The sequence below is a fragment of the Accipiter gentilis genome, chromosome 7 (assembly GCF_929443795.1).
Source record: "Accipiter gentilis chromosome 7, bAccGen1.1, whole genome shotgun sequence".
Taxonomy (NCBI): domain Eukaryota; kingdom Metazoa; phylum Chordata; class Aves; order Accipitriformes; family Accipitridae; genus Astur; species Astur gentilis.
In genome coordinates this window covers 18,350,473-18,369,007 of record NC_064886.1, presented here as the reverse complement: position 1 = coordinate 18,369,007, position 18,535 = coordinate 18,350,473, and the positions used below count along the sequence as shown (strand labels likewise).

At 50.6% G+C, this 18,535-nt stretch overlaps 1 protein-coding gene across 16 annotated transcripts in view; it reads left to right on the top strand.

The window, feature by feature from the left end:
• Positions 1-18,535, top strand: part of NCOR2 (nuclear receptor corepressor 2) — a 257,821-nt gene that overhangs the window by 149,687 nt on the left and 89,599 nt on the right. For 10 of the 16 annotated variants that reach the window (XM_049804495.1, XM_049804500.1, XM_049804496.1 and 7 more), the window contains 2 exons: positions 11,512-11,578; positions 17,019-17,206. In XM_049804495.1, the coding sequence (XP_049660452.1) occupies positions 11,512-11,578; positions 17,019-17,206 (255 nt within the window). The remainder of the gene's footprint in view (positions 1-11,511; positions 11,579-17,018; positions 17,207-18,535) is intronic. The other 6 variants (XM_049804508.1, XM_049804507.1, XM_049804498.1 and 3 more) reach the window with 1 other exon arrangement.

Sequence of the window (18,535 nt, the reverse complement as noted above, 5' to 3'; positions counted from 1 at the left end):
ATGTGTGTTTGCATGCGGGAAAGATGAGGTAAAATGAAAAGTTGCAATTACAATTAGATTTTCATGAAGCACCTCTTGAATGTCTAATAACAACTGGTTATTTCAAAGATACTTACTGAGACTTAGCAATCATCTAATTTGACTTATCAGCTCAATACACGATTTAATCATCAACCTGCACTTAATAACCACAGTGACTTCCTGAACACAGAAGAAATATAACAGATAATGAGAATAGTGATAATTGTGATTATTGTCGGAAACTTAAATAGTCAAACCAGATCTGAAACTTTCATCTGCCTTGAATGAACTGATGATTGCTCTGAGCTGCCTGCAGCGCGTCTATTTTGGTATGGGCTCGGTCAGCTGGCGATAATCATCTTTAATAATCTATTAACAAAAGTTAATAATCTTTTGCTTTTCAGCGGTATGTTAATTGATGCTAGGGGAATTCTAGGGAAAGCGTTAACGTACCTCTGCTGTTCTGCTCTGCTGCAGGGGGGAGCGTGGTAGGCTCTGGCGATGTTTAGGTGCTCTCCGTCCCCACGGGCTGCGGGGAGGAGGAGGGTTTGGTGACGTGACCCAGCCGCTCACTGCCCGGCCTCGCTGGGTTCCTGCTCCACCCAAGGCTTCCTGTGTCATCCAGGCAACACGCTCACTGTAAAACATTCAAACCCCAGAGTCACCCCGAGCCCTTTGGTTCCCACAGGCCTCAGCAGGTCCCCGAGTGGCCTCGCTGCCAGCGCCGGGCGCTAGCACCACACGTGCGAGGGTTGCGTTCGGGTACTTGACGTTGGCCTGGGTGCTGTGCGTAAACCCAAGGTGCTGCTGTGCTGTGCACCTCTGGGGCAGGGGAGCATCATCTCCTGGGTGTGGGTGGGGAGGGCAAGCAGATGGAGAAGTCAGTGGGAAATGATGGCTTTTCCTGCAGCTGAGATATCCTGATAGCTTTCTGCTTCCAGACGTTTCCTTTGTGCCTTGTTGTTAGCAAGGCATTTACCCCCCGTCATTCGAGCTTGGCAGACATTGCGGCAAGTCTTGGGCAAAGACCGCCCAGGGTTTTGACATGCACGTGCTTTGGCCTGGGTCTCCTGTCATTTCAGCCCTCTGGCTGTTGTCTTCGGCGGACACGCTGCCTGCGTTGAAGGTGGCAATTTCAAGGTGATCAGTAGTTTTGTCCTTGAAAGAATGCATTGAAAGTAGATCCAGGTGCTTCACCCACTCTCCATTCCCCTGCCAATATTTGTGGGGTTTTGATCACACTTTTCCTGTGACTTAAATGATTTCCTGTCCTTGGTTGCCACCTGAAAGACGGGTGCAAATGAGAGGGAACTGACTGCACAGGCCAGGAGTGAAACTGGTAATGCGCTGTGAAGCCCTGTCAAACCAACTTCCCATGCCATCAGAGCAGGCGCTCCTCTCCATCCTTTCTGTTGTAGGCATCCATAGGGTTATCCCAATACCAGGCAGCAGGCAGTCCTCCCGTGCAGTTGTAGTGGTGGTGGTGATAGACCAAGGAGAGGTTGGAGCGGGCAGGCTTGGGGTTAATGTTCACTGTGATTAATGCTCCAAAAATATGGGATGGAAACCACACATTTGAATGAAAAGCCTCCGTCTCCTCCTTCCAGAAACCTCGCAATTAGCTGCCTTCAGCTGGTTATTGATGCCAGCCAAACGCATTTACGGATCTAGGTCAGCGAAAGGCCCTTGAGCGATCTGGGCTCCAGATGTTTGCTGCTTTTGACCATGGGTCTGTCTCAGAGGTCCTGGGTTCTGAACTGCACTTTGCTACTTGTTGATGGACAAGCAGAGAAATTGGTGTGTCCTGTTCTCCCATCTCTTGGGTCCCTGCTGCACATTAAAGGACATTCAGATGCTTGGGAGGCAGATAAAAAAAATCCAGATTTCAGTGATTCTGCCAAGCAGATAATTTGGGGTCCTTTGAACAAGAGGAAAAGGTATTAAACTTCTCCGTTTTGACCAAATCGTGCTTGGATGTTCAAATCCCACCTACAACTTCTCTGCAGGCTGCATTTGAAGATATTTTTTGTTCTTTCTTGTTCTTAATGTGTTTGTGCCTTCTGCTCTAGAAGAGCAGCTTCCGCTCCGTAGCCTGGAGGTGGCTTTTTCGGTAAGAGATCGAGTAAATCATCAGGGTGCTGGGAGACGTCAGCCAGATGCGTTAGAGCACCAGAAGGACAACTGCCAGGACACCACAGGTTATATTTTGCCAAGGTGTAATTGGATGCAGATTCTTCTGAACAACTTCCCCCTACACAGATTTAGCCATGCTGAAAAAGTCTTTTGGCACGTTGCTGGAAAATCATCTAGGTTGTGATTCTGTCCACAAAACCTCATTGCATGCTGGCTCTGTTGTGTTAAATAGAAACTGCTCCCGCATGAAGCTGGTTTGGAGCGTCATACCTGGGCACAGGAGGATGGCCAGGCTGTTACTATTCACAAATACCTTTTTTCTTCTTTTTAAACATTTCCTAGCGTGGATTTTTTTTTCTCAGTTGAATGTTTGCAAGTGTCAGTGGGAAGGCATTTGAATATCAGAAAGCAAGGATTCCTCGATTTCTCTACAGCGATACTCTCCGCCTTGCAACACTAGTTCAATTCTTCTTGCTTGTTTGCTTTGCTTTTCAGTTGGGATGAGTCACTTATGCTAATAGAGCTGACTGGGGAGTTACGGGGAGAATTTCTACTCTTACTGAAATGTTACCGGTCTCTTATTTTCATGGAGTTTTATGGCCTGTCTCCTATTCAGTACAGTTAAAATTAATTTCATGCCCCAGTTCATTCCAGTGTTTGCAGCTTCAAAAGCTTTTAAGTCCTATTTAGCTGCCTCGCTGTGCTGTTACCCGTCTGCTTGGGTCCCTTTGGTTCACCTGCGAGTGCAGGCTTTGAGCAAACATGGTTAATTTTGTATGCTACATCTGCCGCGTGATCCAAGGTACCGCTGAGTGGTTTGTGCCAAAGACTTGACCTACCTTTGATGGGACTGTGTCCTTTCTGTTTGAAATACCTGCTTTGTTGGAGTGAAAGGCTCTGCCACTCTCTCATCAAGGAAGGAGAGAGCAAGATGGCGTTTAGTGCCCTTATCTGAGTTTTTTCCCCTATAGCTAGCTTGGTCCTTGCTGTTTTTCCAGGTGTGAATTTTTTGGCTTTGCAGTGGACTGACAGTTTCCTTCAAGATGTGTTGCAGCTCTGAACACAACTGGAGGCTACTTGAATGATTCTGCATCAGCTGAGGAGGTTGTAAAGACCCCTTTATTTAGATTTTGCTGAAATACAGCAATGAACGCAGAGGATGCTTACTTGTGCACCAGTTAAGCACCAGTGCATTTGGTCTAGGTCTCTTCCTTCAGCATTTTGCCAGCTGGATGTACAAGGATGAGAGCTGCTCTTCCTACCCTGCCGTGATAGTAATTTTGCATATTTTCCAGACTCCTGGCACCAAAGATATTAACCTTCTTTCCTCCAAGTGTTTGAAAAATGACAAGATGTTGTTCACATGAGCAGGATCAATTACCTGCTGTCTACCTGGAGAGATATTCTCTGAGGGAGCCTTCATCTCTACGGCAGGAGATTCCTGCTCGGTGAGCCATGAAAAACAGCCTGGTAGGACTCTCCTCCCTCCTTTCCTGAAGCAGTCATCTTGAAGTCATAGTCTGTGGGATTTGTGTTTGAAAGCAAAATATGAGCTTCTGAGCTTTGAAAAAGCACACAAAAGGAAAACTGAAAAGCCCAGGGTAAGTACGTGCAAGGTGTTGTTCACGGGGTTTGCTTTAAACCTTCCCTTCAAGAGCTTCTCCTTGCTTTTACACTGAAATTCAGCAATGTTGGGGTTGAAACTAGGTTGCATCCGCCTGAGATGCTTGGAGAGGTGTCAGAGAACCAGGATCTGAGCGTACAGTTAAAACAGATCAAGAGCTTTGTGTGATTCTGGGTTTCTTGCACGTCCGAATCCAGCAGCAAAGCTGTGTGTACTGTTAATATTTGCACATCTGGGTTGCTGTCTGCAGCTGATAGCTTTTCGGGGCAGGGGGGATGCTTTGCCTCTGCAGAATCAAAATCTGAAGTCAGGATTTTCAGAGAGGTTTAGGGGCTTCTGAATATCTTTTTCTTTTTGGAATGCCTCCCACCCCTCCACCTTCTCCTAAAAGATCAAGGAGCAGAACTGCTTTCTTCTGAAAATCTTAACAACTACGGCTTTCCAAATCACTTGTCACTTTTGAAAATTTAAGTCATCTTTTCATTACTGGCTGTTTAGGGGTTTTAGTAGCACTGGATTGCCTCTAAATTCATAATCGAAGCCTGACATGTAACGCAAATGCTCTTCCAAACCCTGTCATTACTAATGCATTCTCTTTCAGGTCTTTTTATTAGTGCTTGTAGATTTTTTTTCCTCATTAGAAATTCACCTAGCAGCTCCCCGCTCATCCCATTCAAGGTTTCTCATCTCTTTTATTCTCTGTTGGCATGCACTAGGGCAGAAGTATTACCTTGTGATGAATTACTAGATGGAGACACACGCTGCAACCTTCTGCTTCTTTCTCTTGCCAGTGAAAAGCCAAATACTGGTTTGGGATGGACTATCTTGCAACGCTTCAGCTTGCAATGTCATCTTGGGCTTCAAGGGAAGGCAGAGGTGTAGGGCAGGTGCCTGACTGATGGCCAGAAGTGCTTCTGCACTTGCACTTGTCTCATTTTGGTCCTAAGCTCATAGATGCCCATCTGATGTTAAGAACTGTGGTTGTGGATGTTATTGCTGCCCAAGGGAGTCACTTGAGCATTTCAGTGGGAACGTCTTCGCAAGGAGATGGCACCACAGGGACCTGGACAGGCTGTGCTGGGGGTCTGGCCAGGGCAGGCTCTGATAACAAGGCGCCCGTGTTTGCCAAGGCATTACCTCCTTGGAGCACAAGCGTCTCACTGGCCTCAGTGTGTGAGCCACCAGGTGAATTAACAGCGCAAACTTTTGCGTGAATTATAGCAATGACTTTGGACCTCCAGAGCTGAATGTGTTTTGGACTTGCAGAGGAATTGATTCGAGAAGCTGGGAGACCTCTGGATGGCTTCTTTGAGTGTTTCTGGGCACAGACACAACCTGCCTGAATGTACATCCAGAGTTATGGACCGCTGCCACTCTGTTCTCAGAGGCACGAATGGTGCTGGGGGTTTAGTTCATCCCAATTCTCAAGGGCTCTGGGGTAAATTAGTTGAAGATCTGCTTTGCTTTTCTTCCCCAGAAAGTGTTTCTGGATATTGCAAGGAAACTGCTCTGAACAGCTGGCTTTCCAGGAACGTGCCCTGCCTTGGGGTTAATAGGTTACAGTGTATTACCAGCTGGAGCTGTGTGCTCTGGCCCTTTCAGAGCAAGGAAATGAATGAGTGCAATGACCCGTGAACAGGATGACCTGCTCCCTGTCCTCTCTGCAGGGCGTCTTGCAGAGAGAGGGGTCGGGAATTGGTGACTACCCTGAGCTGCGGCTTAGGATCCTGGCACCAGCGATACACAGGAGCCAGTGTACCTGGGGGGACGCAACTGTTTCTGTACGCTCTCTGTTGTCTCTTTGCCTGGTTTCACCTTGGAGCGTTCTTGCTGTGCTCCTCAGGTCCTGTGGTTTGCAGATCTCCAGTCTCGCTGGCAGCGCTTTGTTTGGCTGGAGCTGCCAGGAGGCTCCTCCGTTTCCGACCCTTGCCTGCATGATCAATCTCGTTGTACAATGGCTTTGCCAGCTGCTCGCTGCCTCCTTCCCATTGCTCTTTGCAGGCTTGATCCCTGCTTTGTTTGCACTGGCTGTTTGATGAAAGACGTTCCTGTGTAATTAAATACCCCTGATTAGTTTTGATCAAATAGCAAACTTCCTTTCATCTCATCTTGCACCGGCTGAAGGTCTCTGCGGGCAGGCTCGGCCAGGTGTGCTGCAGTGCATTGGCTCTTTGTATCCTTGAGAGCCTTATCCGAGGGCTTTGGCAGTGTCCACATGTGTGTACACACCAGCACCGACACGCATGTGTGCGTGCACATCCTTTTAAGATCGCAGGCTCCGGAAGGATTGTAGCCAAGTCATTCATGTGGACCTAAGCCAAGTAACTCAAAAGTCAGAGTTATGGGTTCTCTCCTTCACTGGCTCCATTGTGAACACCAAAATACAAAAGCAACCTTGCGCCAAACCAGTTGAGGTGGAAGCAACTGCTCCCACAGGGCTCCCTTTGCTTTGCTCAGAGTGGGAGGTGTATTTCACTCAGTGGCTTGGAGGCTGGCTCTGAGAACCTTGCTCAGGTGTGGGGCTCACCAGGTAGGTCAGTGGGACTGTGGGATGAGGATGAGTTATGCAAGGTCAAAAAGCTCTTGCAGAATCACACACAAAATTACTGGTAGTATTTGAATCCTGCTTCCTGTGCTGGTGGCAGATGACAATCAAATATCAAGTTTTGAGTCCGGTTTACCTCGTTAGATCTCTGTTTCCTCCTCCTGCCTGCTGGTGCTTGTGGCTAAAGTGCTGGGGACTGGTGGGGCTGCCCCAGGCTCCCCACCTGGGTCGTGCCCCATTTCAGGCTGGTACCTGGTACTGGGGCTCTTGCTGCACTTGTCCAGTTGATACCTAGCCCCTAAAGCGGGGGATCTGTTGCTCCTGAGAAAATCTGCCACCCCGGACTGCAGACAAATGGACCTCTGATGTGGGAAAGACCCCGAATCGCCCACAGCCTTGGTGGCAGGTTCAGCTTACCTTTGCCCCCAGGGATGATGGAAGGAGATCATCGCTGGCTTAATTCACCGGCAGCAAGGACAGAAATCCTCAAGGCATTTGCAGAGCAGTTGAGAAGAGCAGAAGCTCTGAGCTCCCAGCTGCAAGGCTGCATCTCCCCAAGCGTGGCCAAGAGCCCCCATTTTGGGGACTGTCTGGAGGTGACTCTGTGCCTGGGGTCTGCAGAAGCTCACAAGGTCAGTGTCTCTCTGGAGAAGGCTGTGGTGGCTGCATGACCTGCCCTGGCTGGTCTCCCCCGTCCCTGCAGAGGAGCAAACAAGGTGCAGGGAAAGCTCCGCTGGTGACCAAAGGGCTGGAATAGCTTTTGGCATGGAGAAGGTAACCGGACATGGTGTCCTCACCTTGGAGAAGAGCTGCCTTCAGAGGGAACCATTAGACTGGGGCTGCACTGAAGTAGGTGAGTGGGAAACGCGTATTGACCACGTCATTGCAGCCGGTGCTGGGGGATGGTACGTGAAGCTGAGAGCCCACCAGAAGGAAGGTCTATCCCCATAAACATACCAGGGAGCTGCGGAGCTCACGGCCACGGGGAGGGCAGAAATGCGGATGGGCTCCAGCGGAGATTAGATGAATTGTTGACCACAAGGATGAGGATGTGCCATCTGGCAGGCCCCGAACACCAGCTCGCCAGAAGCTGGCCAGGCTCTGTGTCTCGCTGGGTCCATCCCAGCCTGCCCTTGCCCTGCCTTAGCAGCTGCGTGGGGCACGGCCAAGGACAGGGCAGGGAACTCGCGTGTCCTTACGAGCCGGCACGGTGTGGGATGTGCCAGCCCAGCAATACTTAAAACTGTCCACAAGAGTCACTGTTGCTTTATCTAAGGAGCCTCCATTCCTTCTGCCTGTTAACTGCCTGATTTCTTCACCCCGTGGAGGAGGAGGCTGTGTGGTTCAGGTCTCCATCTGCGACGCTTTTCTTTTGCCCCAGCAAACTGCAGGCAGGGAGCTGCAAGGATTCAGGCTGCCGACAAGGGTGATGAAGGAGGGTTGGCGCGTTGCAGGAGCGACCTTTCCCCCGTGCTGCTCCACGCTGGTTATTTCTGTGCAGGAGTCCCAGCAGACAGCCCTTACCTTCGCCGCCTGCACCGCAGCAGTTGAGCTTGGCTCTTTGATTTGCCGAGGGAGCACAGCGTGTGCTTTGGAGACATGTGGCCCGAATTAACCTCTCTGCAAATGGTTTCTAAGTAACAGCAGTACATGTAGCAAGATAAACTGTGAAGCCTATTTATATTTACCAAGATTGTATTAACCTTTGAAAGGTTGACCTTATGCAAAAAAAAAAAAAAAAAAAAAAAAAAAAAAGAAAAGATAAAGTGGCAAAAACATTGAGGGCATGAGGGGTTTTGTTGTTGTTTTTAATCCTTTCACTCTTTGATTACTTCAGCCTTTGCGGTGGTAAACATACACTGGCTTTCAAGGCATTCCTGATTTTTGCAGCTGCAGAGCCATTAAGTCTATGCCTGTATTAGCACTTTCAAGGTCAGCTGTGATGCAAAACTCAAGGCAACCCATCAGCTGCATAAGAGCTGCTAATTTTCTTCATTTACTCTCCTATGTCCTGATAACTTGTGCGGCAGATCCAGCAGCAGCCTGTCAAAGCCCCACGTTGGTGCTGGATGTCACTCAGGTTGGGGGGGGGGGGGCGGGCAGAGGTTGATTTAGCTGAGCTGGCCCCCAGGGACAATCCATGACCCTTTGCTGGGGGCCATCCCACAAGTGATCATCATTAGCATCACCCCAGTGGTTTCCCAGCGTTAGAGTTTCCATCAGAATTGGAATAAACAAACAAACAAGGAGAATGTGTCTTTTGGGCACAGTCTCCCCGTCGGAGCTTGTTTGTGCAGAGCTGAAGCCTTGGAAGGGAATCCGTTCGACGGGGTCTCTGCGGGAGGAATGGCTGCCTGCTGCAGTACCACATGGCGCTGGAGCTGGTGACAAAAGCTCACCATGTGCGATGCAAAGGGATGTGAGAGCACATGAGGATGCGGGGCTCAGTCGGGAGGAGAGCCTGCAGGTGGGCAGAGGAGCGCCTGGTGTGCAGGGCTGGCAAATGGGTGCTGGACGCTGCTGGACCGACCTCGCCTGTGCGTCCGGAGATGGATGCTTCGGAGCATTCGGCACAGCACAGCCCCACTCATTTCTCATGCCTCCTTCCCTGCACAAGCAGGCAGACATCACTGCAGCCCCATGCCTCAGTTTCCCTGATTTTTAAAGGCAAGCGAATGTTGTTTGCACTGAGGTGAGCGGTGAGGTTTAGCTCAGCCGGTAGCCTGCAGCCCTCTTTGAGGCTCTTCAATGGATGCACCAGAGACAGAAACAAAAGACAGTGGCGTTGTGTGATCCAGCAGGGAGAAGCCTTTGGCAGCAGTGTTTCTTAATATTATCTAATGAGGTGGCCTCTGGTCTTCACAGTGCAGCCCAGAACAACAGCGGGTCCTTTGTAAACATGTCATCAAAAAAGAGCAAAGCAGAAGGTGCCTCGTGCATGGATTTATTAGATTCCACCCCACCCCACCCACCCCCCCCTGCCCCGCCAGTGATCAGTGCCACTTTGATTTCTGAAACAGAATCAAAGAACGTGGCTTGATATTCAAGCTCTTGCTCAGAATTTCTGAATCCAAGCGTCTGCTCTGCAGGAACCTTCAGCCCTGTCTCTTGGCTGTGCCTTCTGCCAAAGCTGGTGCTGCCTGGAAGTAGGAGTACATGGGGATTTGGGGCTGTGTGCCTCTACCTGCCAGGGGCTCGAGCTGGGGATAGTGGAGTCTGTTCCCAGCTGGTAGCTGGTGTTTTCCGTTTGTAGGAGGAGTTACAAGTGCCACTTGGAAATCAAGGTCTATTTTTGCACCAAAGTGTTTAAAGCAAAGTCAAAGGGAATGAAGATGTAGTGCAGCTCAGGCAGCGTTCGGGGACTCCGCGTGTATCCCATACCTCTGGCAACTAATTAAAAGGGGAGAACAGAAGGTTACAAAATGCGAATGGTACTGTTAGGACCAAGAATCAAGCCTGATGCGTTTCTTCCTTGGGAAACTAAAGAGGCCGCAAAGCTGAGTGTGGCTGTGGGGTGCTGGAGAAGAAATGATCCCTGTCCCAAATTCTGCGACCTTTCCTCTAACAGCCATGCTTGATCTTGGAGGTAGTGGTGATTAGAGACCCCACACCCAAGGAACTGCTGTCCTAAATAAACCCACTAATGATTGGGTGCCAGTGTTGCAGTGGTGCCCCCAGGCCCTGCTCCACGGCCCCTCGTGCAGGTGGCACGTGGTCCCCCGGCACACTGCCGGAGCAGAGGTGCAGCCTTGGCGGTGGGCTGGAGGGACCTGGGGTCCACAGGACAGCGTGGGCTGCGGGCTCGCTGCCACTCCCCATATGTGCCCATGCATGGTTTTAGTGATGTAGCAAAAAGGAGGGAGTTTGAGTAGTGAAAAATGTGGATACTTTCTGGGATGCTCTCCATTCCCAAATTAAGCCAGGACTGCCCCCAATCCTCCCACTAAGCGAGCGGGATCCTCTGCCCCTTCCCAAACAGTGTCTTTTGTTGCTAATTAGCTTTAGGGATTTATGGTTGGCTTTTTTTCTTTTTTCTTTTTTTTTTTTTTTTTCCTGTCCCCACTAGCAGGGGACGAGGCAGGGAGGGGAATGAGGAAGCAGCGACGGTGTCTTTTCATTCTGCTAAATCCTGCAGAACATGCCTACATAAGACTGTTAAGCTCCTGATCAGTAATTACACACTGCAGCTCTGCCTTTAATCGGGATAAAAGACTTAAGGAAACTCCTTTGCCCCTGGTCTCTACCTTTTACCTAGAGATTTTATTGCTGTGAATATTAGTAACAGGAACAACTGCAGGAGCTCAGCTCTTGGGTTCGTGCAGACTCTGGGAGCTCGTGCAGCCTTTCCAGCTCCTTGCTGCTTTGGCGCTGCTTCTCTTTGAGCAATTATTTCATGCTGTCTTTAGAAAGTAGAAAGAAGAAGAAAAAACCAGGGGGGCGTCTGGGCAGACGCCGGGTTGGTTGTGGTTGCAGTGGCTAGTTTCTCTCTTGAGGTCCCAATTCTGCAAGCGGCTGAACTTTCCTGGCTGGTTTGTTTGCAGCTTTGTTAGGCACAGCTCCAAGAAAGCAAGAGGTTAGGAGATATGTGCTGCAAGCCCTGCTGCAATCCTGCCTCCTTATCAGCGCTTCGGAGCCTGGGGGGTGAATAACCCCTTGCAAGCGTGTGTGTGCACTGACAGTTCCCTCGCTGCTGGCCCTGGGGACTGGGGTGGCTCAGGGTGGCCTCTGCACCCCCAGGGGTGCTGGGGGCAGCCACCTCCCACCACGCAGAGCTTGGCCTGAGCCCCCCAACTCTTGGGACCCCATTGGATTTTTGCAGATCAAAATGTGAAAATAATCAAGAAACAGCCTGGCCCACTGGTAAATGCAGAGGGGAACGGCTGCCCGTGTTCAGTGCTGAGCACACGATAAAAGTTTGAAGAATTGGGGGCATATGAATTTAGTGCTCAACCTTAGTCCTGGTTTTACCAACAGAGGTGCGTGAAGTTCCTTGTGTCAGAGGGTTTGCTGATCTTTCTCTAAGCTGGTGTGAGATCCCCAGATAACCGCATTTGCTGCTCTGAAGTTGATGCAATTCCGAGTTAAGGTGGAAAGTGCGCTGCGAACTCCTTTGGGAGTGGGGAGAGCCAGGCATTGGATTTTAGCCGCCTCGTTAATCGGATCTCATCTTTTTTTTTTTTCTTCACAGAAACCAGGCAATGCGGAAAAAGTTAATTTTGTACTTTAAGAGGAGAAATCATGCTCGCAAACAGTGGGTAAGTGATTCCCTTATACCTTATTTTATATGTATAAAGCAGCATAATTTATTATGCAAGAAAGAAGAGGATGTTTTCCAGCAGGGAGGTGCTGGTGCTTAGTACTTTGCCTGTTGCATTGCTGTGGCATCTCTTATGCTTAAAAAAACTTGGATGTAAAGGAGAGGTCCCTGATTCTGCTGTAGGCAGCACCTCCCTCCACAAGTACCCCCTGCTAGAACAAACACTCGGGGTTGGCTTAATCACAGTGGAGCCCTTCATTGATCTTAGAGAGCCTATTCACAGCATAAATGTCTATTTTGTGACTAATTGAACCCTAAGAGAGGTGTGAAACAAGCTGACTCTGTTTCCAATAAATCGTCTGAAGACTGATCTGACTTCTTCCAGCTGACCACAGAGTGATGTTCGAGGAATTTGTGGTATAAAACAAAAATCAAGCCCTGGCCAGTTCATTTCTAGGCAGCTTTGCCTGCGAGATAGTTGCAGTGTCCTTCAAGGAGATGGTTCTTGGTTAGGTAAGGTGGAAAGTGGGGTTTATTGCGAGACTTCGAAGGCATTTGTTGCAAGTCCCTAGTAAATAGAGGAGAAAGTTCAAGTGGGATTTACAGAATTTATACGGTTTTGGCACTGACAGTTGCCTGCAGTAGTCGCCAGCAGGAGCTGGGAGGCGAAAGCAGCACAAAAGGGGAAATGCCAGAAGCAACCAACAGCTTGGCCCCCACCTGGAAGGTGGATTTTGTGGCGTCTTTCAGTGAAGGATGATTCAGCCCATGATGCAGGGGTTTGCATTTTACGTGGAAGAGTAAATCCTGGTTCCTGACTTGGTGTCTCTGTTCTGGGGCAGGCTCAGGTGCTGGCGTTAGTGGCTGAAGTTGCAAATGGTGCAGGTTTTCTGAGCATCTTTGGTGTTGGTTTTGGACAGAAGTGTTCTGGCTGGGAGGAATTGTTGGAAAAAAGCAAAATAATCAGCCCTGGGAAGTGGTTTGAAGGCTGCCTTTAAAAGCAGCTTTCAATACAGACATATCTGAGCCAGAGATCAAATTCTTTTCTGATTTATGGTGGATAAAGGCATGTTCCTTTTCTTTCCTGTGCTTCTTTTCCTGCCGCCCCCCCCCCCCCCCCCCGCCCCAATTTTGTAGCAATCTTCCAAAAGCCACAGATCTTGTACTTCAGAGGGATGGTTGTGTCTCCTGTTTGCGTCCGAATACGTGTTTGTTTAGTCTTTTCCATGATAAAACTTATGCCAGGTTTTTAGCAAGGGGCTACAGGGCTTTCACCTTCAGCACAATGCAGTGTGGCAGCCAGTGCTGCTCAGGACACCGCCTGCCACAGCTGAGCACTTCTGCAGTTGTGGGAAGCGGATCAATATTCCCTTTCTCAAAACAGGGATTGCAAAGCTTCATGTGGTTTTATTGGAACCAGAAGGGAACTGCCCAGGAGCTGCTTTCTGGTGGAAATGGCTGGTTACTGCGCTAAAACTAGAGTGAGTTGCTCTATTGTGAATATTGAGGAGCTGGGGGAAAAGGCTTTACCGAGGCTGCAAGAGCATCGTTCCTAAAATACGGCTTGCAGTAAAGTTGCCTGTCATGCAAAATAGGTGAATTTCTGCCAGCCGGTTTATTCAGTGTCCTTGAGAGGGGATTTTTCAGTTTAGGGAAGCGTTTTGCCTATTCTACAAAACAGGCAACATACGGTTGCTGAATTTGCAAAGTGAATACATTTGCTGATTCTGTTTGCAAAATGGGTACGCTTAGCTATTTTTCTGCCTATTTTGTAGCAGACCCTATTTTTAGCAAAGCCCATCTACGTGCCAGCGTTTCTTTCCAGCTCTTTTACTTTCTGGGGTATTGTCGCTGCCCAGGGCTGGCTGGAGCAGGGTCAGAGCTCGGTCCCTGCAGGGTTCAGCCCTGAGAGCCCCACCAGAGGATCTGCAGGGCTTCCTCCTGTCTCCACCGAGGTCAGCACAGCAGAAGACATTTAATTGCCATCAGAGAGGTGATGCTGCAGAGAGAGAAGGGTAAAGGGAGCTGTTCTGGCTATAAGAGGTTTATTTCCATCAGCAGGGGAAAGAAAACCATGGGGCTTGCATAGGAATTGGACTGGTTCCTCCTGTCACCTTCGCTCTTTCCCTCCCCTCCGAAGAGCTGCTCCGTTCCCTGGAGCTGCGAGAGCGTGGGCTGTGGGAGGGCTCGGGTTTGGCACAGCCTACAAAATGCCTTCAGCTGCTACGGTGGCGTTACTATTCATCCATTTTTAGATACGCATGTCAAGTCCGATTTGGCTCGCCATCACTTTCTTGTGTGATTGAGAGGCTGATGGGCTGGTGAGCCCAGCTGGGAAGGGGAGCAGAGGAAGCACCGATGATGCTAAAAGCCAGCACAGAGGGTTGCTCAGGAATGGACATGCTTGCTTGAGGCTGCTCAGAGGATGCTTGAAGAAGGAATAGATACTTCTGCTCCTAAAGTGCCTGACCAGGAGCTTCTCCTGGTGATTGAGCTGTGAAGATCTGTGGGATGCACAATGATATAATGTGCCTGTAATCTTGGCTTTCGAAGGATGGCAAAAAATTGCAGGGAGCACGTATTGTGGCTGGACCAAAAAGCGCTAGACAGGGTTGCTGCAGACCGGCCCTGCTGTAGTGGGGTTTGAAGCTTGCATGGCAGGAAAGGTCTCTTTGCTCCATGGTGGGAAGGGACTTGAAGAAAGCAGATGCAAGTCAAAAGTGCTCAGACGGTCCATAACAAAGCTGTGCTCTGGAGGGCCTGAGTTGTGTGAGCGGGGAGCTTTGGTACTGCCCTCACCGCTGCCAGGGTGTGAGCTGCAGGGGGAATCAGCAGTATGACGTTGATTTTGCTTTTTCCATAGGCAAATACTAGTTCCTTAAAAGAGGAATTCTGGATGAAGCTTTCGTCCAGTTGTCCCAAAGAGTGGAGGAAAAGGAAGAAAAAGAGCCGGCCTGCCGGCTACGAAACAGCCCGGCAGCCGTGCCAGGCAGCTCTCCTGGGGTGGTGGCTATGTGGGACCCAGCACAAGCTCATTCCCACGGGAAATGAAAAGCCTTTCAAAGCCTCGGAGTTTCTCACCAGACCGAGCCCTTGTGCCGGGCTGTCCCCCAGCCGTGCCATGGGCTGGCACGCAGCACAGGGCACCGGCTGCCTCCGGCACTGAGGCTGATAAATTTTGCAGGGTATTTTTAGCCTCTTCCCAAATGCAATGCTCTGAAAGCAGGAGGATGTAGCAGATTTGCTGGCAGGGTGGGAGCTCTCATTCTCAGGGGACTGATAGCATCACTTCAGGAGGGGTAAAAACGCAGCAGCTGTGATTTTTCCAAGCTGTCGCAGTTTGTTGCCATTACCTATAGCTCCTCACCTGCAGTCTGAGATCTCCCTTGGCTTTTAGGGCATTTTTATTTTTGTTCTCATTCCTTGTTTTCATCTTACAACCATTTCCTTTAGCTCCTGCCGAAACCCAAGAATCTCCTGTGCATCCATGCTGGGCAGAAAAGCCTCTGGCTCCGGGCGTGCAAATGGGAATTAATTTATTATTATGTGCAGAGGGGAGCATTAGTCTGCATCAGCTGTAGGGTTTGAGGTACTTTGCCCCACATTATTGCTGAGGTGCCTCCAAAAGGCCACGGGGATCACAGGACATGTTGCTGCGCTTGGGTTATTGCCAGGTCTGGGACGCCTGGACCAAACCGGTGTGCCAGGATCAGTGTGACGCCGGCCGGGGCTTGCTGTGGGTGCCTGGCACCAGTGACGGGCCACAGAGCTGCCAGTGCTCAGGGTCTACAGCACGACTGACCCACCTGGCTTGGGGTAACCCAGCTGCCTCCTGACCTGAAATCAGGCATTTCCATCACTTTGTGTTGTTTTTTTTTTTTTATCTCTCCCCATCTTTTTTTGGTGGCTGAGAGCAAGTGAGATAAGAGCAGAGCACATTTGGGAAATCCTACAGCCTTGGACTTCCCTCCAGTCATGGGGTGGCGATGGCAAGAGATGAGTTTATTTCTTTGAAATCTGGATTCCCCCATCTCTGCTGCAGTGCCGAGCGTGCTGCCGAGCGTGCCGGTGCCGAGCCGTCTGTTATGGAAAGCGGTGTCAGGGGTGGGAGGCAACCTGGGGTTTGCCATTGATTATTTTGCAGAGTGACATCTGCTTTCGCTTCCTGATTTGGGGCCTAGAAGGCATTTGTTTCACTCAGAGTGAAACCTTAAAACCCCCTCTGGTCGCCCAGCTGCTTTCACGTGAGGCTGGGCGCCATCGCTCCTGTCACCACTGCAGCCGTCGGGGACCATGGCCAGGCATCTTCTTGGTGTGGACTTTGCCTGTCCATGGGCATCTTCCTCCAGCAAGAGGGTGGTGGAAGGAGGGAGGAGCGATTTGGGGGTGGTGGTGGTAGGGTTCATTTGTGTTGCAAATGATATTTTAATGTTACGGTTACCAGGCTAGTCCCATCAATACCAGGGAGGAGCGTGGTGCTGGACCTCTGTGGGCAGCTGGGTGGGTGTGCCAAGAGGATATCACCCGGGGGGACACGGTGTGGAAAAGCCCTTGCAGCACCACATTTTGGCAGAGCCTGGATTTGCTGCCTGTGGGGATGCGCTCATCCCACTCCTGGGCCAAAAAGGAGAAGCAGCAGCCGACAAAATGCTTTTGCTTTTCAGGACGGTGGAGGAGCTGTGGCATCATGGCATGGCTGGGCCACCACGCCATGTGGCCTCAGACAGGGGACGGGTCTTGCTTGCGGGGAGCCAGGCCCGTGTGTGGAGCTGCTCTGTGGGCCCAGTCCCGTTGGCATTGTCGGCACTGAGCTGGGAGCACTGGGGCCGGTGTGTGTGGTTGGGAAGGGGTGTCCGGTTGCGGGTGCCTCGGCAAGCCTCTCCCTGGCATGACAAGCTGCCGGTTCTGGCCAGGGGAGGTGATGGCTCCGAAATTACAGCTCTGCATGCTCTGCTCGCGCAGCAGGGACCCGCTCTTCTGCCCTCCCATGTCCCTTCCCGAGGCCGTGTTTCAGTGCCTTCTTGCCTGGTGGCCTCAGGCAGGCGGCTTGCCCCCTACCCATGCATGGCCAGCCATGTCAGAGCAGGGGCTCCCGCCCAGCACTGGGGCTTTGGTTGCGGAATCAAGCACCCAAGGCACTGGAGGATGCTCAGGCAGGAGGTGTGGTGGGTGGACGTAGCCGTGCTGGGTGAGAGTCCTGGTTTCTGCAAAGACGTTGGGTCTGGAAGGGAAAAGCCTGAGGGTACCTGATGGCCTGCTTTGAGAATTTACCCTTGGGTTGGTCCCAGACCCTGGAGCATGTCCATGTCCTAATAAACCATATTTCTTTAAGCAATATGACTCAAGCTCAGCCTGAGCAGCCATTGAGGGACAGGCCTGGAGGAGCTGCCCTTCCCAGGTGCGTCTCCTGAGCTCCCTCTCTCTCTCTGCCCTTTCAGGAACAGAAGTTTTGCCAGCGCTATGACCAGCTGATGGAGGCCTGGGAAAAAAAAGTGGAGCGCATCGAAAATAACCCCCGGCGCCGTGCCAAAGAGAGTAAAGTGCGGGAATACTATGAGAAGCAATTCCCGGAGATCCGGAAGCAGCGGGAACTGCAAGAGCGCATGCAGAGGTTAGAGGAGAAGCGGTAGGAAGGGGCTGAGCTGATATCGGACAGCCTTTCTCTTTTCTTTGGGGATGGGTGTGGGATTTGTTCATGGGAGGAGCAGGCTGGGATGGCTGTCGGTCCCTTTTCTCCCCTTCCAGTTGAAAGCAGAAGCCAGCAGACAAGTAGCTTTGCTGCTTTTTCCCCCAGCGTGGCTCAGCACAGAGCCAAGAGGGAAGGAAGAACGTCAGGAATGTGGTTGCCCATCTCCCCTCTGCTGCTGATCTCCCAGCTGGCCACATCAGAGCAAGGGGCAGCTCCCTTGTGCTGGCCACCTGGTCGGGACTGCGCCAATTACTTCCTTACTGGTGGGCCTAAATGAAGACGTATGAGACTTGCAGACGGATTTGGTCATGTTGATGATCTAATATATGCTCATGCTTTGATGGGAGCGTGGGCAGGTAAAAGAAAGGTCTGCAGAGATTATAGGGATGACCGCACACGATATGACAGGAGCAAAGTGTCTCACTGAAAGGGATGTCTTCTGTCTGTCCCATCCGCTGTCCATTTTCTCCTCCTCATTGGAAGCACAATTGAGGTCCTATTGTTTCCTGCCAGGAGGAGACCAATTTCACGATCTCCACCCTTCTTGCTGGAAATTCCCCATCCTTCCCATTTCAGCGCCAGGATCTTGCCCAGGGACACCTGATGTGTGCAGAACCCAAATCCTTGTGCCAGCATCCTGTCCTTGAGCCCCACAAACAGCTGAATGGGTCCAAACTTCCTAATTGGTGGCTTTATTTTATCTTAAAGAGAAGGGGAGAAATGGTACTGAGAAATGTTTAAGCTTTTATGTGCTTAATAAGAAAAGTTTTAATTCCCTGGGATGCATGGCTGTTATGTTGGGTGATACTGGGGGGGGAGATGTCAATGGCTGGTTTTGATTTAAAAGTTCCTGCAGCATTTGCAAACCAAACGCTGTGGCACAGTGCTAATGGCTGGGTGCTAGTGCTGATGCCTTTATGCCATTGCTGTGGTGCAATGAACAGGAGAAAATAATGGGAGAGTAGGTTGGTATGAAATATCCTTCTGTTGTAGTGATCCAGGAGGTGGCTGTTGGCACAGGTAAGGAAGTTTGTTAGAGGCTCTTGACCTGTGAGCCCAAAATCCAGGGGACATGGGGGACAGTGCTCTCCAGGCAGAACTAAGTGCTGTCAGAGCCCACGGGGCTCCAGCGGGCGCCGTTCCCATAGTGCGGGATGGTGTGGCTTGGGTGGGTTGTTGGCATATGGTTGTTATGGCGTTCAAGGACAACAGGGCCAGCGGGTTGTTATGAATGTGGTTTACAAAATGGAGCATCAGTGTCTGAGT